The following is a 21,696-nucleotide window of genomic DNA, read 5'->3' as shown; positions in this document are numbered from 1 at the left end:
TTCTGAGAGTTGAAGTGTAGAGGTGGGTAAGGTAACCACCTTTATGGAAAGCAAATTCTGAAAAGAGTGAGGCCAAGTCTTTAGCTACAGGTAAATAAGATGTCCGGAACAGAGGGGCGCCTGGTGGCTCAGTCAGTTAAGTGTCCGACTTTGGCTCAGGTCATGAGCTTGCAGTTCATGAGTTCAAGCCCTGCATCAGGCTCTGTGCGGACTGCTCGGAGCCTGGAGCCTGTATTCGATTCTGTGTCTCCCTCTCTCTCTGCCCCTCCCCTGTTCATGCTCTCTCTCTCTCTCTCTCTCAAAAACAAATCAACATTAAAAAAATTAAACCTTTCTTTAAGAGACAAAACAGATGAACATAAGGGAAGGGAAACAAAAATAATATAAAATCATGGAGGGGGACAAATCAGAAGAGACTCATAAATATGGAGAACAAACTGAGGGTTACGGGAGGGATTGTGGGAGGGGGGATGGGCTAAATGGGTAAGGGGCACTAAGGAATCTACTCCTGAAATCATTGTTGCACTATATGCTAACTAATTTGGATGTGAATTAAAAAGAATAAAAAATAAAACAAGAAGATATCTGGAACAGATTGATGTATGTTTTAAAACACAGAGTTGATACCAGAATCTTCTTTGACTGTGTTGCTTTTCTGTACATAGCCTGTGTCCCCAGCTCTACCTTGGCCTCAGCAGGTGACTGTCTGCATGAAGATCCCTTGGAACCCACCACACCTAGCAGCACGCCTGCTTTGCTTTAGACACAGCCTGGATAGGGGAGAGGTGCACACCTCTTTGGGGGATGTAATGGAGACCACAGGCTTATACGGGTTCAAACCTCTGCTGTCTACTAATTAGCTGCATGATCCTAAGTGAGGTAAGGAACAGTTCTTCCTCTATAGGCATGATCATAATTATTTTCCTCAGTAGTCGAGAACAATAAAGAGAATATATGAGGTATCTCTAAAACATCATCAAAAGTGAAGTAGGTACTTAAAAATTCCACTGTTTTCTTCTACTCTGCTCTCACATTACTTCTGTTTCTTCTTCTTCTTCTTCTTCTTCTTCTTCTTCTTCTCCTTCTTCTTGAATGTTTACTTACTTCTGAGAGACAGAGCATGAGTGAGGGAGGGGCAGAGAGAGAGAGGGAAACACAGAAACCGAAGCAGGCTCCAGGCTCCGAGCTGTCAGCACAGAGCTTAACACGGGCCTTGAACCCACGAACCGTAAGATCATGACCTCAGCCGAAGTCACTTAGCTGACTGAGCCACCAGGTGCCCCAAGTTACTTCGGTTTCAACAAATGTATGGGTTTTCCATACCAAGCAATTCTGGCCCTAACTGTTGGGGTTGGTGCAGACTGGGCAGGTTAGGGGCTGGGCCACCCAGCACGGCCACTATTGCCTTCCCTTCAGGTCCAGGTTGTCACCTGTGCTTCTTACCAGCTGGCCATGAACCACGGGTTCCCACAATCCCAGCCAAGGGTTGGATACTTTGCTGGAGTGGCTCACAGAACTCAAGAAAACATTTTGCTTACTAGATTACTGGATTATTATAAAAGGATACAACTCAGGGACAGCCAGATGGAAGAGATTCATGGGGCAAGGTGCAGGGGAAAGGTGGAAGAGCTTCTATTCCCGCCTTAGGGCACACCACCCTCCCAGCACCTCCATGTATTCAGCTGCCAGGAAGCTCTCCATACTCCTCCAGTTAGGGTTTTTTTGTTCGTTTGTTTGTTTTTAATTTTTTTAATGTTTATTTATTTTTGAGAGAGGGTGTCACAGTGTAAGTGGGTGAGGGGCAGGAAGAGAAGACGACACACAATCTGAAACAGGTTCCAGCCTCTGAGCTGTCAGCACAGAATCCAACTTGGGGCTCAAACCCAGGAACTGTGAGATCATGACCTGAGCCAAAGTCAGGTGCTTAACCAACTGAACCACCTGGGCGCCCCCAGAGCATTTAGTTTTAAAATCATGATGACTATTGGATTTTATCAGAGGCATTTTTTTTTATCAGATACCAAATATATATCCTTTATTGTATCACAATATCTCAGTGCTCAATAAATGGTAACTCTTACATGGCTATAATCACCACAGTATCTCTTATGGGAAGTAACAGGAGCTTAACAACTATTCATTGGCAATCGTAAGGCCGAGGGAGACTATGTAACACAATAAAAATGAGAACCTAAACCCCAGGGACAAAATTAGAGCCAGGAAATAACCATCTATCGTTTTAAGAGGATATCTAACCCACCAGAGCAAGTGGCTTTGAAAAGCAAGGACAGAACCCCGGACACGCAGGCACATGTATCATGGCTGCTGTCTAATGAGCGCAACAGGAATTTACTGGTACAGGGTCATCAACTTTGCAGGGGACTGGGGGTGAGGAAGCACGTGAGCCCTGCAGAGCTGTGGGCTAGTGACCAGCCCCCAGACATGACCTTTTCTTTCCTGGCTCACACTTCCCTGAGAAGAAATTATAGAAAGTACAGCTGCAGACAAAACCTAGTGCTGGCCAGAGCTGCAGCCAGGTGAGGTGACCAAGGCGAGGTGACCAAGGCGAGGTGACCAAGGTGAGGTGAGGCAGTGCCTCTGTCCTGTTGCCGCATGGCAGGATCTGGCTCCCGGCCTCACAGCCCGCTCCTTCTCCACCAGAGCCCACAGAGCTGGACAGAGAATAAACCCACTGACTCTGGCCCCTGGGGCCAGCCTGTCTGCCCCCACTAGAGACAGATATTGCTTGCCTTCACTGACTTGCCTAGACTCTTCTTTTTACACAGTTCTTCAACATTTATCACATTCTTCTAGCTCTTCTTTAGAGTTCGGTTCATCACCTATTTGATTTATGATACCAACGAGTCCCCTCCTGTTTGACTAAACTTAGTGTGTCTTCTTAGGATTGGAATGAATGCCTGATGAGATTGGCAACCTAAATATACCCCTGTTTGTAGTCACTAAAAAATGAAGACACTCTCCAGAATTCATTCTTTCCTTCTTCCTTCACTTCCTTTCTTCTCTGTCCCTCCCCTCTCTCTTCCTCTCTCCATTCTCCTCCTCCTTGGCTCCCGACCCGCTCACCCCCCACCTTTAACATAAGCCCCTACATTACAGCCACCTTCTGGGACTCCAATATCTAGAACCAATATGGTGAGCAGGAAATGAATACCTCTATAATGCTGCTTCTCAACCAAGCGTGCTTTTGCCCTTGACAAGACACTTAGCAATGTTTGGAGATGTTTTTGGTCGTGACAACCTGGAGGAAGGGGGGAGGTTGCTACTAAAATCTAAGCAGGTACAGGCCAGGGGTGTCACTACACATCATAGGGTGTGCAGGACAGCCCTGAAACAAAGAGTTATCTGGCCCCAAATGTCAACGGTGCTGAGATTAAGAGAGCCTGCTCTGAAGACCACCCTTCCAGGCAGCCGTTAAGTGCAGGTGGGTCCAGTGATCTGAAGTTGAAGGCTACTGTTGCACCGGTCCAGTGCTCTTAGAAAAGCCACACCTGTTATCTGAAGAACTTTGGGGGATCCATAGAACATTCTCTTCAACAATGCTCTGAGACTTAGCCTTACCAAATAAAAAAACACAGAACACATCTTTGTAAGAAATACTGCTCTATGGGGAGAAGATGTCCTCACTCACAGGTTGCCACAGGCTCCAACAGCATAGCCACAGACACCTGTAAAGGTTTTTCTGTATTTATTCTAATGACAAAGCTTCTCAACCTCCTTTATCACTGAGCATTAGATTACTGTTAAATCAGACACACAGAGCTCTTTTATCAGTAGTTACCTGGGTGGACAGTCCTTTTCATAGCACTTCTTCTGTCTCCCATTGGGCTGTGTTTCTGGGTCACAAAAGGTAGCTTTCACCATCCCGTGGCCCTTCTTCACACAACGGGCAGTCTGGCGGCGGATACCTGGGGGCAGGGCAGAAAGGTTCACACGTGTTAAATCCCGAGCCCACATACCTAGTGTCAGGGAGGCCCCTGGTCATGTCAAGTGACCACGCTTATCACTGATGGGAAAGTTGTCCATAAGGTGTCTGGCTTTCAAAGTATGGATAGGGAACGGAGTCTCTACTTCACTCATGCTACAGCTCACAGTGGGTGGAAGAGATCTTGCTTGAGAAGGACTATAGATAATATAGGTAGATTAACACACAATCTCATATACAGATTATAATGTAACTGTGGAGACAAGACCAATGCATATATTCCAAATAAAAAAAAGTGAGACTTAAATAACGAAAGCAGATATTATCGCCAGGTATTATAACACAGTTGTTATTAGCTTAATAAAGGAACAAAGCGGGTAGGGATGTTTATATTATTAGTAAACTCTGAAAGACAGGAATAAAATTCAAAAGAATGTTGTAAAGTTTGAGGGGTCATGTTTCTAAAGTAGAAGCTTTGAGAACAGGGACTAATAATACTGCTGCCTTCGGAGACCAGGTCGGTAATGTGAGTAAGAAAAGCACACGGGGGGGTGGCACGTTCTGTAGGCAGACCAAGAACACCTGTAGGCTGGGTTTAGCTTTGGATAAATAATAATAGTGAACACATGTAGCACTTGCCTTGTCTCAGGTGCTGTTCAGAACTGTATGTGTGTGTGTACAAATAAACAAATATATATGTACATATACAAATATATAATATGTAAAATGTATCACTTATTATTTATTTTGGTAGACAGAAACCCAAACCTCACAACAATCCAGTGAGGTCAACACTACCATTATTTGTATGTGAAAGATGAAATGGAGGCACAGTGAAGTCCCACAGGCTGACAGAGGAAAGGGACCACAGCTTTTGCTAAGACATCATTACGAAGAGAAGTGAGGGGAGTGGCCAGCATGTCACAGATTGAGAGGTGGAGGGATAGTGAGAAGGGAGTCATCATGGCTCTTGAGGGGGCTAACACTTCAATGCTGGATGTGAAATACTGGGGTAGAAGACTGAAGACTGCGACCCCCCCGCCCCCCCCCCCACCAGGGGACAGAGCCATCAGTGTGCACACAGGTTGGTGCCCTGAATTCTCAGGGCATCCAGGCCTTGAGTGGGCTTGCTGGTGTACAGAATTCTTGAATCGGAAAGGCCACAAGTACACTGATAAGCTGGTCACCTCCTCACGTTAGCACACGGAGGGACTTCCCTACAGACACACAGCAGGCAGGACCCAAACTGGAGCTCGTTCTCCTGCCATCTGCCACCTCACACTGCTTCACACGCCCCATTCCAGCATAATCTCCCAGGCTGGCTTTCATACTCAGATGTCAGTGATCACATCTCATCATTTAAAAATGTCAGAGGAGTTGTCATACAGTAAGTGAATCCTTTTAAATGAATCAACAGTATTTTGTTGTTAACTAAAACAGTATTTTTTTTCTTTTGAAGAAGATAAGTAACCTTTCAAACACTCAGGCTTTCTCAGCTGATAAGACTGTCTTATTCTTCTTTTGTCCTAGAAATAAAACACTGTCAACAGCTGGAAGCAACATTACAAAAGGAACTTCTGTGGCACAAGAACGAGTCATTGTTTGGAAAGACACAAACACCTGTAGAGAAGTCTTGGACAATGTGAGTGGATAGAGACTGAAATGATGGATGCCAGAAACACTAACATGTACCTGCAGTTATAGAGCAGAAAAAAGAAAAGCTTAGATGCTTAGAAGTTTCATTGAAACTTTGGGTGGTTTGGCAAATTCTTAACATCACAACTAAAAGGAAACCATCAGGTGACCCTCAGAGGTTGGAAACATCCTCCCAAAAGGGTTGTTTCTGTGCAGGAATAGCAAAAATTGCTCCATGCTCCTGACTCCAGCAGTAGCAGAAGGACACAAAACATAACATAAAATCCCTATTGCCTGGTTGGTCTGGTGGATCAGTGTGGTGATGAACATAGCTGGCCGGGCAGATACTGTGGGGCGCGTAGGGCAAAATTAATAATGATGTGTCAGAGTTCCTCCATTGAAATTAATGGTGTATGTATCACTATATGTCACTTGTCGTTTATCTTATAAATACTATGTGTTTATGCATACGATGAACTATATAAGCCTCGTTCCACAGTATATGCTTAAATCCATCTCAACGTTTCTGTTATTTTTATGGTCCTAAATATTAAAAAAGTCTTCCAGATATTGTTAGAGACCAGTATCTTCACTCGGTTGACCCTACCTGACAATTACAGTGGACGAAGTCAGATGGATTAGTACCAAGACGAATGCAATTTTAAAAGGGTCAAAGAAGGATCTGATTCTGATTTTCCAAAGAAGTGAATTGTCATCTAGGTATCAGCCTATAGTCACACATCAGGGTCAGAGTGGAATGTGTGTCCCTATTTGTAATACTCATGCTTTATCAAGGATATGTGGACATATCTTAAATGTACATGGTTATTTTGAGCTTTAGTGCTATTAAGGAAAGGTGCTCATTATGGCACTACAAAAATGTTTATAACTGACTGCAGAATAGTGTAATGTAGAAATAATTGTATATTCACACAGTGGGACGGTATGCAGACCTTCAGGTGAATGTACAAAGAGCTACTTTCATTAGTGTGGACTTATCTCAAAAGCATAATACTGAGTAAAACAAGATAGAGAACTATACACAGAGTATGACACTGTTTATAAGCTTAAATGCCCGAGAAACAATGTTTTTCAATGTGGATGAGTATTAACATGTATAATAAGAGTATTTAACAACATGCATGATAATAACAAATGCTGGTTACATGACCCTGGTTAACTCTGGGGAAAAAGGAAAGGGAGAGGAGTCAGGGAGTGCTTATCATGTGCATTTGTGCAATTTCTTTTCTTTAAAAATGAAGATTGAAATAAGCATGAGTAATGGTAAAATCTGAGAAAACTGAGTGGCTGGCATGCAAGAGTTTGCTGTTACATTCTCCATTTTGCTAGGAGATTTATAATGCTTCCCAGTGAAAAAGTGTAAAGCTAAAATAATACAATAATAATAAAAACAAAACAAAACAAGACAAATAAAATAAAATAAAATAAAATGATTGCTACTACCTGTTTGCAAACTCTTTTACTATGGGAATCAATTTGGTAATAAGTTTCTTAACATTGCCATAATATTTATGCTCCTTTTTTTTAATGTTTATTTATTTATTTTTGAGAGAGAGAGAGAGACAGAGTGTGAGTCAGGAAGGGGCAGACAGAGAGGGAGACACAGAATCAATCCAAAGCAGGCTCCAGGCTCTGAGCTGTCAGCACAGAGCCCGACATGGGGCTCGAACTCACGAACCGTGAGATCATGACCTGAGGCGAAGTTGGATGCTCAACCAAGTGAGCCACCCAGAAGCCCCAATATTTATGCTCTATGAACCCAGAAGTTCCATCTACAAATTAACACTAATGAAATCATCAGAATATGATGATCAATAAGGAATTGGCTAAAAGACATTTTGCTTTGTCTTCCCAGTGAAACATAATGTATCCAAAAAATGACAGCTACGAAGACTGAGTAAGACCTGGAAAGGTACCCATGTTAATGGCATTAAGTGAAAGCATGTGTATATGTACATAAACACATCCATATGCACACAACTATATACATCTATAACTAGAAAAAAGCATATTGAAAGGCAAAAAAGGGGCGCCTGGGTGGCTCAGTCATTTGGGTGTCCAACTTTGGCTCAGGTCATGATCTTGCGGTTTGTGAGTTCGAGCCCCGCCTCGCGCTCTGTGCTGACAGCTCAGAGCCTGGAGCCTGCTTCGGAGTCTATGTCTCCCTCTCCTCCATCCCTCCCCTGCTCATGTTCTGTCTCTGTCTGTCAATAATAAATAAACGTTAAGAAAACTTAAAAAAAAAAAGAAAGGCAAAAAAGAAAAGTAGAAAAATGCATTGTGTCAGGGTGGTGACTTTTTCTATTTCTAATTTTTCATTAATATTTTTCACCTACTTTTATAGTATAGAACGTTTTAGCTCAAAGCAACTAAAAATACACAGTTGACCGATTCAGTGTTTCAGGCGGTCTTCCATCTTTATATTTAGCAATGTGTGTCCTACGGGAATATTAGCATTTCACCCTCTGTGTCTGACAGCATGAGAGTAGATACGTTGCCTTTCTTCTCTGCCAGAACAAGAGCTCACTGTTGCTCAAATAGGCAGTGTGACTGAGATTCAGGTGAGCACATGGACACTGGCAGCTTCCTCAAAGTTCCTGTTAAGGTTTAATAACCAGAATGACATTTGCCCAAGCAGGCCGAGGTGTTGCTGAAGGATCAGGCTGTATCGGAACCAAGTGCCTGATGCACATTTGGTAAGGGAATCTCATTTCCTAGCCAAGAGGATGCATCTCATCTTTACGAACACAGCACAAATCAGTCATTTATCTTGTATTCCTGTGCTCTGAAATACTGCATGTGTAATAATGCAAAGAATTCATTCCATGTTGAAACAGAAAAGAGGGGCGGGTGGGTGCTCTCCTGTTTTGTGGAGGGGCCCCTGCCCAGCCTGGACTGGCTGAGCTTTCACTCCTTGGTGTCCGGGGACAATGGATTTCAGCTTAAAGCTTAAACCTGTACTTCACCTAAAGAAGAGAAAAATGGGGATGAGAACTCGAAAAAGTATTAGTATCTATAGTCCCCATGACCTCATTTTCCTCACAACTGCTCCTCAAGGAAATCTTTTTCACCAACTTATTTTTTGTTTATGTTGCTTTTGCTTCTCGGCAAGCCCAGCCCCCTGGGCAGTGGGGCAGGACATCTGGAAATGCCAGGGGTAGCACTGGGGATAGCAGTATGACACCAACCCCACTTACGGCTGCTGCCACAAATCACAGCTTTGACCGAATGGATTTCCAGAGGACTCGGATTTTCAAAACAGCACACATTTTGAAATGAACATGATCCCTACGATTTCTAAAAGTTAACCCTTGGTTTCTGTACTGAAGAAGGGGAAGAGAGAAGTTGGAGATATAAGAATCGTCGATTAGGTCGACAATGCGTGACTCAATGTCCATTGCTGGACCCCTTTCCAGGACTGCTTCCTGGGGCAGGGGGCACAGGTACAGGGAGGAGCGAGTGAAGGAATGGTGACGAGACAGAGTATATAAGAGAGAGGCCCACAGAGTAGGTGACTGTGTTCTTCTGGCCATTCACTCCTTCACTTCCATTCTCTTGGCTACCTCGCTGAATTTGGCACTTCCCCTTATTGCTGCCCTAGTTTTAAAGGCAGTAGTTACAAGCTAAAGGCAGGAAGTTCCAGAACAGACTTGGACATGATCCAAAAAAGAGAGGCAGAGGCCTCATGCGGGACTATTAAAGCCCCCCAAATGAGTGAAGGGTCCCAAGTACCTGACATACCCTTCCCCGCCCCCTCGCCCCAGACCTTAGAGAAGTTCACCCAGCCTTCAGCCAAGAGAGTGGATGCCCTACAAATGTCCGTGCACTTGTTTACAGTTTCCAGCTTGTACTCAGAGGACTAAGGCCAACCGATGAAATGAAAGGTGAGCAGAAATGATCTGTGTCACCACCAGGCCGTGGCCCTTAATAAGAGCCAGTCTGCCTCTTCCATTTCTGTTTGCTGTGGGACATGCTGTAAGCCACACATGTCAGATGTCTTAGTTGCAGGATGAAGCTGGGCCACCCAATCTGCATCAGACTTACAATGGGTTAGAAATAAACCTTCCCTGTGTTGAAGTCCTGAGATTTTGATTTCTTATGGTGGCAGAACTTATTCCATCCTGATACACTTGACAGCAAGGGATCTCTCCAATGCTCAATTTTATGAGAGGAAACCACTCTCCTAGTAGATAGGAAAACGTGGTAAATTGGAGACAGAAAAAAGAACACTAGGTTGGAATCAGGAGAGCCTGTTATGGTTTGGATTTGCCCATCATTTACAGTATGCCTCTGAGCCGGGTGTTCGACTTTTGTTGCTGTTGTTGTTGTTTAAATGTTCATTTATTTATTTTGAGAGAGAGAGAGTACAGTGGGGGAAGGGCAGAGGGAGAGGGAGAGAGAGAATCCCAAGCAGGCTCCATGCTCAGTGTGGTGCCTGATTTGGGGCTCGATCTCATAAGTCATGAGATCATGACCTGAGCCAAAATCAAGACTAGAACCCTTAACTGACTGAGCCACCCAGGCGCCCCGCAGGGTGTTTGACTTTTGTGAACTTCAGGTCCTCAACCAGGCTTTTAAGCCTTTCTGTTTTGCTTTTTAAAATACATGTAATACTGGGGCACCCAACTCTTGATTCCGGCTCAGGTCATGATCTCACGGTTCGTGGGATGGAGCCCCACATCGGGCTCTGAGCTAACAGTGTGGAACCTGCTTGGGATTCTCTCCCTCTCCCTCTCTCTCTGACCCTCTCCAGCTTGTGCACGCACTCATTCTCTCTCTCAAATATCAATAAATAAACATTAAAAAAGCAAAACACATGTAATACTGTATTGTACGCCTGAAAGTTGCCAAAAGAGCAGATATTAAATGTTCTCACCACATACACAAAAAGGTAACTTTGTGGAGTGATGGATATGTTGGCTGACCTTATTGTGGTAAACGTTTCACAATATGTACGTGTATCAAATCATCCGGTACAATGTAAATTTACACAATGTTATGATGTGTCACTTTTATCTCAATAATTCTGAAAACAAAACAAAATAAGACATGTAACCTTTTTTTCAAACAAACTCTTTCATGAACAACAGTATATAAAGCTGATACAAGAAAAACTGCCTCTCTCTTTAGACCATGGCCAGCATATTCACTCTCAGAGAGGCCCCAGGCCATGTTTGTGGAACCCTGCAGACCTATAGGCACAGAGTATGAACCACTGGCTCAGACTGCCTCCGTGGCCCAATGTGAAGCTGACACGGATGCAGAGACACAGCAGCTGTCTCTCACCTGTCCCACATGTTACACTGCACTCTGTCCAGTGGCCATACTGCCAGAAGTACACCAGTTTTTCCACGTCATTGTCAAGGCCGTCTTTCCGGATTGTATACTCGTATTTGATGCCAGGGTTAGTCACCTGGAACAGAAGCTAAAAGGCAATAGAGGGTTGACATCACTGTCGTGACTTTATATTACAAAACACAGTGCTATAATAACAAACGCTACAGAATGTCCATCATCTTAAAGTAATTATGAAGACATGCATTGGAGCAAACTCCAATAAATGAATATATCTCCACCTCTACTTCCACCTACACATCTATCTATATCTATATCTATATCTATATCTACCTACATCTATACCTTTATCTATCTCTATCTAATCTCCATTTGATTATTTCTTGGCTGAATTCCCATGGAGATTTAATCTTATGGAAATTTCTCTGAGGGAATGGGGATAGTGTCTTTTCCAACAATAGACTGGTAGGTCACCTTGCACCCTTGTGTACTTAATAACTTTGTGATTACAGGTAAGTTACTTAATATCTTTGTGCCTTAGTTTCCCCTATTTACAAAGTGAGGATAATAATAGCATGACTAATAGGGATGTTGTGAGAGTCGAATAAGTAAATAAATGTAACATAACTGGATATGAGTAGAATATAGGGCGTTGGGTAGGCTCAGTCAGGACAGCATGCAACTCTTGATCTCAGGTTGTAAGTTCAAGACCCACGTTGGGTGTACAGATTAAAAATAAAATCTTAAAAAAAAGATGAATAGAATAGTGCCTCATATGTAGTTAGCATTCAATAAACATTAATTTTTATTATTGTTGTTGCTGTTGCCTTATGATGCTATTCTCTAGCTCTCAGGTGAGTTAATTCCTTTAAAGCATATAGTTCTGCAATAAAAATGGTCATGGGCTTTAGGCAAGGCATACCATTCTTGGGACCCCCCCCCCCACTTCCCTCTCCTGCAGGTACTCTACTTACCACATATTTAAAATTGGTGGATTGGTTGCTCCATGGGATTGGGGTTCCCGTATGTAAATCCTTTGCCATGTAGGCAGGTAAGATTTCAGGTCTCAAGACATTCATGAATCATAGCTGTCAAGCCTTGACCTCCAGCTTTTATGAGTGCTCTGATCTCTGGCTCTGCAATTACCTCCTAACTTCTGAATATGATTATATCTGACTTTCTCTTGGGCCATCTGTAATCCCCAACTTGCCTTGTCTCTACTGATATAATCCACTCCTTTTCTATAGTTCCTTGCCAACACGAAAGACAATTTACTTATTCAACTCTCACAACACCCACTTGTGCCTTCAAGGAGACATACTACATTCTAACTCCATTCTCCCCCAAGAGTTTCACAAAGTCAAACATCTTGTCTGAGGACAAGCACATGATAACATATGAAAAAACCATGTCAGTCCATCACCATTGCTGGAAAGCTACTTGGAAATTCATGCCACACTGACATAGATTGACAGCATCTTTTTTTATACCTGAGAAACACCTGCAAATAAACAGCTTAGGTCAACCATAGTGGAAACTGAACTCAAAACTCCCGTTAGAGGATTTTAGGGACCCCATCATTTCATTATGGGGACTTCAGAAATTTCTAGGCAATAAAGGATTAACAGCACAAGTAACATCTTGCTTCCCTCCCTGCTCCTTGCTAAAAATTTTAAGTATTTTTAATTAACGTCCCCTAGCAAATACCTTGGAAAAGAACATCATAAATGTCCTAACTAATGTACATATCATCAGCTGCCTTCCCCTCTGCATTACCTGGATCCACACTGACTCATTGGTAGGACCTGTGGCCATCAGTTTCTCCAGGTCTCCTTTCCTGTCATATTGGAAGACGGTCCCTGCCAGCTTGTAGTTTCCATTCCACTGGATAATAAATCCTCCATTGAGGTAATATTTTTTGGGGTCTTCACTCCTGATGGCCAAAAAGTTTCCAGCTCCTTCAACCTCCATTACCCTTATGTCCCTTGCTCCTTTTGGAATCAGTCCAATGTCAACATAACCTAAGGAGAGAAGATACAATAACGGAACAGGCACAGTAGCTTAGCTGAATACAATCTGCTTCCGATCCATCATTCATCTCCATGACTTAGTGCCCTTGCCTTCCTTTTGGGTGGTCATTGGGATTAGTAGATACACTAGTCATGGGGAATTTTAAAGAGCTTGGCCAGGAGTAGAATTTCCAGGGGCTCTATGACTCAGTACATACACAGTTTTATGAGAAGAGGTGAAATAAATGCAGATTGGACTATGAAGTATTTGTGGTTGACCCAGCATTGACATTTCTGTAATTTTAAGTTGATAGTTCAAATATTTACAGGCCCTAACTAGCTTCCCATCAGCATTTCTGCTCCCCCATTTGTTGCTGCTATCAGATTAATCTTTTTCAACATTACATTGGATACATCCTTCTGCTTATTCATCCTCATTGCCTCCAAGTTAAAGACAGACTCTTAGAAGTAATCTAATCATAGCTTAAATTCATTAATAGAATCCCAAGAGAAATCATGAATTGATTTGCCACCTGGTGCTCTTGAATACAACTTGTGATGAGAAACTCAGCTCTGAGTACAGCTTTTTATATTGCTGGACAATTCTATTCATTAGAAAGGGGTTTTTTTTTCTTATTTTTTTTTTGTTATGCTGAAATATGAACTTATGTTCTACTCTCATGTGCTCTACTCCGACCTGAAAGAGCACAGAAGGCATTCATTTAAAGATGATGATCAATTCTAGCTACAGTCTTATCCTTGTATACTGGTAGTCATGGCAGGGGACATACTGGGGAGAAAAGGAATTAACACATAATGGTTTCCCCTCTTTGGCAGACTCCATGCTAAGCACTTTATGCATTTATCCTGTTTGTTTCTTAAGAACCATCAGTGGGATAGAATGGAAAGAACATGAACTTTGGGGATGGCATGCAAACGTCTTGAGTCCTAGCTTCTGCATCACCACGAATGTGTTTTATCACTTTCATGCACTTATTTAACTTCCTTGAATGTCATCTGCACAATAAAGGGGATTGAATAGATGATGTCTGACATTGCTGGCGGCTCTGATATTCATTTTTCTCTTTTCTAAGTGAAACATTCTTGTTCCTTTAACCTTTCTTTCCATGCAAAATTTGGTCTTAAGACCCTGATCATCCTGGCCATTTTCCACTGGACATGCGCTAGGTTTTTTGACCCCAAGGAAACCTGCATCTCTGTCACCTGAAAGTACCTTGACTGCTCCCCCTCCATCAATGCTGAAGTAGCAGGGGGTCTTGGGAGCTAAAATCCTAGGAAGCCAGCAGGAACAATTTGCTTAGACGCTCAGGCCACAACCTCAGCCCCATTTTTCAAACTGACAGCTACCATCCAGCAAGACCAAAATGCAGGTCTTGTAGCACCTTATTAAATTCCGTTTGACCCTCACAATACTTGCCTGAAACAGCTGATTAAAACTACAAATTTACAAGTAGCTCTAGGAACGTATATATCACATGTAAGTGAGGCTATTGCAATTTTCTGAAATGCCTTTGGAGTGTTGCATCCCACAGCCACTTTCTGACTTGGGAAATTGCCTGCCTTCTCAGAGCAGAACTCATGCAGAAAGCTCAACTGGCATTACATAGCAGGACAATCACCTTATCTCCTTTGTTTACAACAAACAGCAAAACAATCCCTCCCCCCCCCCCAAAAAAAAACAATGGGAACTAGATGAAAAAAAATCCCGGAGTTTGCTTTTTTATCTTCCACTTAAGAAAAAAAATCCAAATTTAGAAATATTTGTCATCCAGATTCTGCAAACTTCAAAGGGGAGGTACATCAGATTTAAAATAAAAGCTTCCAGTGAATCTAAGTGCTGCTTCTAAACAGTCTACAGGCAGTTCACAGAAGATGTAAACTGAGATCGATTTAGCCATGAGCAAAAGTAATGCACATTTCTACCATGTATTTTGCAAAAGAATATCTGGGGGAAGGCCAAAGGATAAAATTATGGTAACTTGGAGTTAGAAAGAACCACAATATCTCCACCAGACTCCTTTGCACATGACAAAAAAGCCCATACTTGAGAAGAATATAAAATGAAAAGTAAAATGTTCAATTTCCCGTCACCCCCAGTCCTATGTCTCAAGGACAATTACAGTGAATAAGTTTCCTGGATTCTCTTCCAAAATCTTTCTTTGCATGTATAAGCACATATACACATAATTTTTTAAACAAGTGGGATCATACTATGTGAACTATTCCAACCACTGCTTTTTAAATTTAATATACCTTACATATCTTTCCATATTTTTTGAGCATTTCAACAACTGCAAAAATGACGTAAACCCATTTGTTCAACCAATCTGCTACTAATGGACATTTAAATGGAAATGAATGGCTATAAACCTTTCTGTTTATCAAATGAGAAACCTGGGTTCCCACACAAAGAAGAAATCTATCCACATCACACACCTAGGTAGAAAGTACATACACCTATACCCAGGGTTTGCTAACCAATTCTTAATGTATTGTTTTTAATAAGAAAACGTGGTTGGTAGAAAGAGAATATTCCTGAGTATCTTATCCTCAAGGGTCTTCTTTACAGAAATAAGAATCATATTAAAAAGTAAGGGTGGAAAGTTATTGAGACATTTATTCTGCATCAAAGGAAGGCTTTCAGGGTTGATAAGACTTTTTCCAAAGTGCTAAGAATGGTGAGTACATACATTCAGAAAGTCACTTTCTCCCACCCTCCCTAGTAAACATCAGTCATTTGCACCAGTATTGGGGTAATACCGAGAAAATGGGGAAAGTAGGAAAATGTAATCTTGACCTCAGAGAAGGAGTCTCTGGGCCCATGGAGATCACCTGGAGAAGCCAGCCTATCACTGAGTCCTGAATCCCTTGAGCTGAAAGAATACTTGGGGCCTTTGAGGATGGGGCAGAAGACAGGCCCCGCTTCTGAAACCGTCATTAGAAGAGATAACAATGGATTATTGGTGCTAAAGTGCACCTTATCCAACTGTTCTTTGCAATTCACAAAACAGAATTTACCCAGTAGCATATTTTTAATAAAAATGTGCTCATAATGAGGTCAGACTATTAACCCCCTGACAATTTATCTACAACTACCAGCTCATCTTTTTTTTTTTTCTTAAGATTTATGCTGTCAGTTTGCAGCAAGCAAGACAATCCTCAGTGCAGGCCCAAATCTCCTGTTGTAATGTAAGGAGGCTCTGGGAAAGGCCAGTCCATCTCCTGAGGCCTGCCTTGACAGCAATGACACATCAGGGTCAGGTACAGGTATCAACCTGCACTTGACCTGCTCCCACATGAGAAGGAGGAAGAACTACCCATAAATATGCCCGGAAGATCTTCTGAAAAGCCCAACTGCCTTGGTCCAGGTTGAGAGTTTTAGCTTCAATTATTTCAAAAAGAGGGTTATAAGGGCACCAGGACCTTGGAAAACACCACGAGCAACCACAACCCTCTTGTGAGAAGCCAGGGGAAAGGAAACATAGAAGAGAGACCAGACATTGACGGGGGCTTCCTGACCCTAAATGCTTCTGGGAAAGGATGGCAGACCTGAGCCCTCTTGATACAAAAACTGTCAAGTAGAGGGTCCCTTCACTCTCCTTCCCTTCTCATTCCTTCCAGCCTGGGATCTCCTGGAAAACATGATCTAGGATAGTCTCCAAGTAAGGTGATATTCTGGTTTCAAGAAAGCCACATCCCCTCTTTTTATTATGCCCTACCCTCTGCCTCAGGTTTCTAAGAAAATGTTCTCATGCTGCCCATGTGGACTCATCTTCTAGCACTGGGCTACCTACCCTGTCCCAGGCAATTGTGTATGTTGTTGGCAAACCAGTCTATGACACTGACCCCTTCATGTCATTCCCCCACCTAAAATCATAGAATGGACCTTATTTTCTCTTAAGCCAACAGCAAACAAACTGAACCTTGCAGAATTGGCATAGGAGCAACTTCGAGTCATGAAGCCATGCCATTTGTTCCTAAAATTGCCTCTTCCTTCTCACTGCCCAGACTTGAATCGAACTTGCACACATACTGCTGTCACAGCTCCCTAACCTGTGTTGTGAGGTGTTGTTGATGGGCTCCATTCACTCATGTACTTCCTCAGCGACAGAAACTAAGTGGTCCCAAGAAAAAGTCCAGAATATGCCTCACTATGGGATTAAGACAGCAATCTTAACATAACTTGAAACTGGTGTCAATTCTTCACTCCAGGTGAATTTAATACAACCAAAAAGATCAGTGGCAGACACGGGAGCTACCGCTGGAAGAACTGAGCACATAAACACACAGGATCGGGAAGTGGATGGGTATCATGTGGTCAGGTTCAGGAATAATTCCAGATCCAGGCAGTTGCTCCGCATACTCCATTCCAGGAATTTCCTAAAGGTGTGGACGCTGGCAGCAAGTGTTTCTAGAAGAAACTTTCTGTGTCTTTCCTCTGCTTTCTAGACTGCAGATTTTTTTTTCAACATGCTTAATTGCGAAAATGAAATTGTGATGAATCTCAGAGGAACCCTAATTAATTTAAATATTATGCCAAGAGAGTTACAATAACTCTAGTATGTGCATCAAACCCACTAAACAGATATGCAAATATATTTGGTATATATTTAACAATATTTAAATAATATTGAATAAGGTGAATTTTGTATGGAAACTGTTCTAGTCAATAAAAAGATTGTAAGGGTTTTTTTTTTTAATTTACAGGGGTTTGCTTTGTTTGTTTTTGAGAGACAGAGAGAGAGAGAGAGAGAGAGAGAGAACAAGTGTGCATGCGTGCTGGGGAGGAACAGAGAGAGAGGGAGAGAGAATCTTAATCAGGCTCCACACTGAGCACAGAGCCCAATGCTGTGCTTGATATCATGACCGTGAGATCATGACCTGAGCTGAAATCAAGAGTCAGGTTCTTAACCAACGGAGCCACCCAAGTGGCCCATAAAAATATCTTAAAATTGAAGTCTGAAAACATTCCGATTGTGATTAAATAAGGGGAGTAGGAATCAAGGCTGGTGCTTTGGGCACTGAGTTAAATGACACAATTTCCTGTATGAGAGTTCCAGGGCACTCAGAGAATGTGGTCTCTTGTTCCCAGCAATAGATGAAAGCAGCCAGTGTGAGCAAGACCAGGAGCTGGTTTAGTGGTCACTGAGTCTGGCAATGGTCAACTCTAGAGAAGCCAAGCAAGGCCAGAGGAATCCAGAGTGGTGGTTTTAGGAAGTTAATGAATTAGTCCAAGAGGTTAAAACTGTCAGGTTTTAACATTTAAGACCAAGGTAGGTGAGTAATACAGAATCAAGGAAATTAGGCAGCAGTGGGGAAAAAAAAAACACCCCGAAGCTGAGGAACTAGATGACAAAAGGTCAGGGTTCGAGGCCAAAGAAATTGGGCTATGAGAGTTTGGGATGGAAGTCAGGGCTCTGGGTAACAAGCCCAGGGTGCCCTTAGAAGAACAGAGCTTAATGTTCTATCAGCTTCCTTTCAAACCAGGCTCCTCATTTAAGTTGTGCCTAAGGGCCAACTGGCAGAGTGGGGCCCAGGCCTGTTACCCATTAGGGTAAGGGAGAGAAGCTGACAGGAAGAGAGTCATTGTCTTTTTCTTTCTTCTACCTACCCCATGCCAAGTACACAACAGGTACTTGATTAATGTTTCTCAAGTCATAGAGTAAATGAATAAATGAACGAGCGGATGATATCTGTACATAGCTCACTGTATTCTGGACCTAAGTTCTTTAACTTCAGACACGTCTACTCATAGTAACCATGGCACTATAGCAACGTGCCAATTCTTTTTTCTTTCTCCAAGAGAGGAAATGGAAGCTATTATGGAGGGTCTACAAGAAAGTGGGCCTAATGTTCCTCAAGTGTGACACTAATTAAAAGGCATGACATGATGCTGCCGTCTGGCACACAGCATCAAATCTACTAAATGAGGTCCTCTCCACAAAGAGAGACAAGGACTTAGCTTTTGGGATAGCCCAAGAAAGCCATGAATAAAGACATCTTTTCTTGGAGACTCTGCCCAGCTTCAACACTTAGATTTCAATAAACATAGGATCAGCCTTAAGGCTAAGAGCAGGGGGAAGACAAAAAATACCAGACAGGGTTGAAAAGGGCCTCAGAAATGGAGGCCCAAAGGGGTGACTTCCCCATGGTCAATGGTAATCTGGATCAGCACCTGGTCTCTTGCCTCTCAGCCTATTTCAATTCCACATCATCCATCATCGTCTTTCTTTCCTTCATAAAAAAGGACAGGGCTAATATTTCATATCTCCATAGTCAAAGGCAGCAGCAGCCAGAGAGGAGGAGAAGATGGGTCCGTTCATGATGAGCATCTCTAATGCAGACCTTCTCCACTTCGTTTTAAACCTACTCTGTTAAAAGAAATCGATGAGCCAAAGTAAAGCAAAAAGGGAGGAGAACACAGACAGACACATGGATCAGTTAGGCCATGCAAAGTTTGAAAGATTTCTGAACTCTTCTAGGTGACTGACTACATATTCGCATCACTTTTTAGTCACAGAGATGATCTTGCCTCAAGTGCTAGTTGTACCTGTTGCCCGAGTTCATCGTTTTTCTAGTGTTGTCTGATAGTTGCTTACTTCTCTCAGAAAGGAGACGCTGGGCTTTCTCTCAAGATCATGGTTGTGACAAGAGCCTGTAACAAGGCTCTGGAGATTTGATGCCTAAGTGTAAAGCCATTTCCAACCACAGCTCCCATGTAACTGACTGCAGATATATACTTGCTCTGGGAATAATCCTCCATAAGGGCTCACCACGTGTCACAAATTCTTGAAGGCAAATGGGATGCCTTCCTGACCAGAGAGATGAAGTTACAATGGGAATGCCCCAAGCCAATCACTGCCAGCCACCAAAGTTCTCCACAGTTCTGGGTGGAGAGACAAGGAGAAAAGAATACTTCGGGATATTCATAAGAAGGGAAGGATTCCGAGATTTATGTCTGTGGGCCAGAATCAGAAAGTGACAAAAACCCAATATTACAATAGTGGTTTACAATATTACGAATGCAATATTGTACCAAGTCACATTAAAAAAAAAAAAAAAAAAGAGCTACAGCTAAACCAAAAAGGCCCACAGGCAGGGTATCATGGAGGGAAAATATCTGATTCAGATATTCCATCAGCATAACTGTTAATGATGTGGTCTCCTTTATTGTCAGAGGAATATGGAACCACCTTAAGAAAAGCATTTTTCATTCAAATTTATATAAGCGCTTACTGAATACCTTCTATAGATAGAAATTATGTTTGTTGACGTGGGGTTGGGCAGGGTGGTGATAGAGCCTAAAAGATGATTCATCCCTCAGTTTATAACTGCACTAGAAAGAAAGAATACAACAGAAGCAGAAGTAAGGCAGCAATACAAGACAGCATGTAAGTAAGCACAGAAAACAACTAACTATACCTTGGTTGTCTTCAAAAAGAGGTTGTTAAGTTCCCTCTTTCGACTTTGGCCCTTGGATGAATCAATCTGCCCAATGCAATCTAACTCCATTTCACAGAGTTTTGCATCACTTTGTGGTTTCATTCCCAAGGTGGGGTAGCGGCAGCCAGGGTCTTTATGATGTATCTAGCTTTATTAGGCACACAGCAAAGGTGGGACTTGCGGGATGCCTGGTGGGTATAAGGAACACAGACCACCACCCAGCTGGGTGTCGACAGAGTCCAGAGTGAGATCTGGCTGGATTTGCCTACTGTGCTGGGGGTAGCAGTGCCAGAGGGCTTGGAAGCCCTGTCAGGATATGTACAATCTAAAGTGGACAGGGGCTCCTGGGTGGCTCGGTCAGCTAAGTGTCTGACTTTGGCTCACGTCATGATCTCACGGTTCGTGAGTTCGAGTCCCACGTCGGTCTCTGTGCTGACAGCTCGGAGACTGGAGTCTGCTTCAGATTCTGTGTCTCCCTCTCTCTGTTCTTCCCCCGCTCGTACTCTGTCTCTCTCTCTCTCTCAAAAATAAATAAGACGTTAAAAAAAACAAAGTGGACACACCTCCCTGGGTGCCAAGAGCCATCAGAAGTCCTCGGGGAAGCAAATGAGAGAAGGAGAAATGAAAACCAAAGTCACAAGGGATGCCAAATGCTCAGTGGTAGGCACATGGCCAGTGGTATCAAGGTCTCTAAGGCAGGTGTGGGGGTGGCAGGAAGCCTCAAGATGCTTCTGATCCTTTCTCCTAAGAAACCAGAGTAGAGATGATAAAAACCCAGAACTAAAGCTTGATTTCCTAAGGGCTTACTTAAAAGGTTAAGTGGTGGAGATTCAAGAATGAAAGCTCTGCTTTTCAAAGGAGTTACCATACTGTTAAGAGCACAGCATATCTGAAGCCAAAGATATGAGCCTCTACAGGCAAAGAAATAATACTGAGGTTAAGTGTTGAAACATGATTTGAAGGGTTATTTTATAATCCAAGTAAATAAGGTCACATCTAAATACTGGAAAATACTTACGTAACAGCTTTACAAGATTGAATAAATATTACCTATCATAGGATGCTTGATCATAAGCCTAAGACCTACTGGGTTATTATTCACATTCTTAATAAGTAATGCAGAGGATACATTTCATGCATAATAAAGCCATCAAACAGACATAAAATATAATCCTTCAATGATAATTCTAAAGGGCAAGACAAGCATTTCACTATACAATTTAACCTTATTAATTCAATAGTCAAAGATCAAAAAAATAGGTGTAGAAATTAAACACATTTGGGTCATCCACTGTTATGTGTACTAAGGACCAATAAAGTATTTAGTCA

The 21,696-nt window shown here is 42.5% G+C and overlaps 1 protein-coding gene across 1 annotated transcript in view; it reads right to left on the bottom strand.

The window, feature by feature from the left end:
* Positions 1 to 21,696, bottom strand: part of ADAMTS12 (ADAM metallopeptidase with thrombospondin type 1 motif 12) — a 329,126-nt gene that overhangs the window by 54,579 nt on the left and 252,851 nt on the right. Inside the window, exons 15-17 of the mRNA XM_030331700.2 lie at positions 12,671 to 12,915; positions 10,886 to 11,024; positions 3,800 to 3,926 (exon numbers count right to left, since the gene is read on the bottom strand). Coding sequence (XP_030187560.1) covers positions 3,800 to 3,926; positions 10,886 to 11,024; positions 12,671 to 12,915 — 511 coding nt within the window. The remainder of the gene's footprint in view (positions 1 to 3,799; positions 3,927 to 10,885; positions 11,025 to 12,670; positions 12,916 to 21,696) is intronic.

The sequence above is a fragment of the Lynx canadensis genome, chromosome A1 (genome assembly GCF_007474595.2).
Source record: "Lynx canadensis isolate LIC74 chromosome A1, mLynCan4.pri.v2, whole genome shotgun sequence".
In the NCBI taxonomy this organism is placed as follows: domain Eukaryota; kingdom Metazoa; phylum Chordata; class Mammalia; order Carnivora; family Felidae; genus Lynx; species Lynx canadensis.
This window is presented reverse-complemented; position numbering and strand designations above follow the sequence as displayed.